This window comes from Ipomoea triloba, chromosome 16 (assembly GCF_003576645.1).
Source record: "Ipomoea triloba cultivar NCNSP0323 chromosome 16, ASM357664v1".
Classification (NCBI taxonomy): domain Eukaryota; kingdom Viridiplantae; phylum Streptophyta; class Magnoliopsida; order Solanales; family Convolvulaceae; genus Ipomoea; species Ipomoea triloba.
The window spans coordinates 17,589,046-17,592,632 of record NC_044931.1 but is presented as its reverse complement, the minus strand read 5'-3'; the positions used below and the strand labels follow the sequence as shown (position 1 = coordinate 17,592,632).

At 38.7% G+C, this 3,587-nt stretch overlaps 1 protein-coding gene across 2 annotated transcripts; it reads right to left on the bottom strand.

Moving 5' to 3' along the window:
- Window positions 1-343: 343 nt before the first annotated feature.
- On the bottom strand, window positions 344-2,718 carry LOC116007884 (protein DETOXIFICATION 14-like). Of its 2 annotated transcripts, none has more exons than XM_031248547.1 (6): window positions 2,414-2,718; window positions 1,788-2,338; window positions 1,580-1,666; window positions 1,128-1,184; window positions 597-1,041; window positions 344-494 (listed from the first exon to the last, which is right to left on the bottom strand). In XM_031248547.1, the coding sequence occupies exons 1-6, from the start codon at window positions 2,660-2,662 to the stop codon at window positions 429-431; spliced, it is 1,455 nt and encodes a 484-aa protein (XP_031104407.1). In that variant the 5' UTR covers window positions 2,663-2,718; the 3' UTR covers window positions 344-428. The 2 variants fall into 2 exon arrangements, with proteins under 2 accessions (XP_031104407.1, XP_031104408.1); XM_031248548.1 differs by having other exon boundaries at window positions 2,570-2,718.
- Between the last annotated feature and the right edge of the window lie 869 nt (window positions 2,719-3,587).

Here is a 3,587-nt window from a genome sequence, read left to right as displayed (position 1 = left end):
ATACTCTAACATATTCGTAGTATATGTTCAACAATATGCCAACTTTGATTGGGTTGAGGTTCGAAACTAAGACATTTCTTATAAAAATTAATGGGTAAATTAAAAGTTAACGGAATATTAACCGAGAAGAAAATATTTAACGAAAAATTTAACTGATAATCATATAATTAAGGATAAATTAAGAAATTTTAAGGGAAAATATAAATCTATAATCTGAAGTAAGGGTGTAAACTAGCCGAGTCCAGCTCGAACCTAGGGTGGGGATACTGATCGGATTTATATATATCTGGAGATGCCATACTTGATCAACGATTATACCCACACAATAAAATATGGAGATGAGTTTGCAGTAAAACTCAGATTTTATTTTATTTTTTTATGACTAAGAAAACTACCAGCCACTACTCAATTGCACAAAGCTCTCTTGTTTATTCAAGAAAGTCATTCTGAGGCAGCATTTGCTCATTAAACATCCTCTGCCTTGCTTCTACGGCCTGCAGTATCCATTTTGAAAACCGAGATTATAATGTATAATTAAAAAAAATGCATTTCTTTCAACTAAAAATTTAAACTGATAATAATACTGCAACACAGACCCGTTTTTCCCAGTTTGTGAAGCCTGTGATAAGAGAAAGCACAATGGACTGCACAAATGCTCCGACAACCAAACCACTCCACAGGCCTTCTCCTTTCAGGTGCAACACAAATCCAAGTAGCAGAGCCACAGGGATGCCAACCAGGTAATATGATCCTAGGTTTACATATGCTCCTATGTGTTGCCACCCAGTGCCTCTAGCAACCCCGGACAACACTACTAGTGTGCCATCCAAGAAGATTGAGAGGCAGAGGAGAGGTGTGATGTCTTTTAAGTAAGTGATCACTTCTTGCTCATAGGTAAACACATATCCCCATACGTAACGGCAGCAAAATATGGTTATACTGGCAATAAAAGCCTCTGTAGCTGATAGAATCAGGACAACAGAGAGTGCAACTCTTGCTGCCTGTGGCTTCCCACCTCCAAGCGCATTTGAAACCCGAACACTGTATAATGAAATGAATAAAAATAGCTAATTGATTGGTTTTAACGTTTGAACCATAAAAGATTGCCAAATGAACTGAGAGAGAACCTTGCAGCAGCACCAAAAGAGTAGGGAATTTGGTTGTGAACTGAATTGGTATTCAAGCTGCATAAAAAAGGTAAAAATAGAGAACACAGACTTCAGAATGTATCTAAATTACCAACAGGAACAATCAAAGAGAAACATATAGTTAGTCAGGTTATTAATTCTGTAACCATGAGGTTACAAGTTCGACTCTCAGCATTTATTGACTTTCTTAGTTTGAGTCGATCAGTTTTGAACAACCTATGCTGTGGTCTGCTGACTAGGATCAAAAAGCGGGTTTATCCAATGCACACCCTATTGGCTTTCTTGGTTTGAACAGGTCAATTATGGACAACTTAAGCTGGTTAAGCTGGTTTACCTGTGTGTGATCCTTAGAGGCCAAGCTTATCCTGTCCACACTCTCGGGTAATAGTTGTGGGACTCAAAATAAAAAAATAAAGAGATGAGAAGCATACCATATAGATAGCACAGAAGTCTCCAGTTTTGGATTTGGCAAGATCCCAGATAACAGCACAATCAGCTCAAATGACCACCATTCCAAACTACATACAGTAATTTATGGAGAAAGAAAGCAGAAATGAAAACACTGTTCTATTATTCTGCTAATTAATGCACATGTAAACAAGATGAAAATGAAAATGAAATTGAAAGGGTGTTATTTACCAGGCCATTACAGCAGAGGGGACAGCAAAGCGAAAGAACTCCCCCATAGTAGAGTAAACCTCTTTAGAAAGAGCAAGAGCGGCATGGGTTTTTTTGCAGGTTGACGAGTACTTGACATAAAGCAGAATCAAAATCACATTAAACCAATAAGAAACGGTGATTGATAATGCGGCTCCGGCGCTCCCTAAGTCGAGCTTGAAGATGAAAGCCCAGCAAATGGTGAGCTGGACGGCGAGAGCTGTGGCGGCGGTCCACAGCATTGGAATAATCAATCTCTGAGTTTGCATGTAGCGAACCAGAGACTGGAGAATCGCGTAAGGAAACAGCGTGGGAATCAGCCAAATCGCGTACTTTCCAGCCTCCGCCGCGATCGAAGGATCTTGACCGATTAACCTGAGAAATTTTCCCGACAAAAGCCATAGTATAGAGATGGGAATACAAACCAGGAAGAGACAGAGAATGGCGCCGTAGGTAAACGCTCCTAGTTTTCGATACTGTCCCGCTCCGTAGGCCTGCCCGCACAGCGTCTCCAGCGCGCTGGACATTCCAAACTGTTTCGTGATTTCAAACGTTTGATTAGCTCAAATCAATTCAAGATTAGGATTAAACTATGGAATGGTGCCTACGAGAACGCTATAGCCGGTGACGGCGCAGAGAGAAGTGGCGATGGAGGCGCTGGAGAGCTGGAGCTCGCCGAGATGTCCTAGCATTAGCAAGGGAGAAGTGCGCTGGAGATACTGCGACAGTGTCACCACAATCATTGGCAAAGCTATGTGACTAACCTCTTTCAACTCTTCCACAAAAGCATTGCGACCCACCAGCGCCTTTCCCGTCTCCGACGATGGAAGTAGCGCCTCCGCCGCCTCTTCCGCCATGGCTGCCTGATAGATATATTAAAATATACTCCGTAATATATACTTGAAACTTGAAAGAAAGAGAGAATCCAAACAATCAATTGAGAAACTCTCTTTAATTGAATGAACTTTTGATCACAATTTATAGTAATATTTCTAATTAATATTTTCCATAATAACTAAGTACACTGCCCACTAGATTAAACAACCATGGTTATTGCGTGGATTACAGTCCAAAAATGACGTCGTTTTGTTTAGTTTCATTTTTTCGCCCCAGAGCAATAATAACTCATAATGTATATTATTTTAAAACGTAATAGACATTATTTTAACATTGTACAGTATCTTTACTCATAATACTCACGCTGATATTTTGGACCATGGTCCACACAACTATGTGGACCGTAATTTGCCGACAACAACTGGTTTGTATTTTGAATTTTTTTCAAAATGTTAGCATCATATTTATTTTGTGATATAAAGATTCCACCATCCATAACAACTTCCAAATCAAGAAAGTAAAGACTCATATCAATCATTTCAAATTTTTTATGACACGTTTGGTTCGCAGAATAGGCCTGAAATAGAATAGCATTCCCAGTAATAGGCTTGTTTGGTAAAAACTTCTATTATCAGGAACAATGTTCATGGGAATGACTTATTCCCCTTGCAAGGGGAATAGAGACTCTTAGTCCCCTAGGTATTAGGCTATTTCTGAGTTCTCAGGAATAGTTTCAAAGTTGTTATTTCCAATTTTACCCCTCAATTAAATCTAAAATTTACATTTCTTTTAGGTTCAAACTCTTCCGGCTTCACAAGATATTTATCTGATTCTACGGCGAATGTATATGGAGTTTAATTTTTATATAATTTTTTCTATTTGTTAGATTTTTTATAAATAAATAAATTTTTATACATACACACATACATGCATGCATACATACAT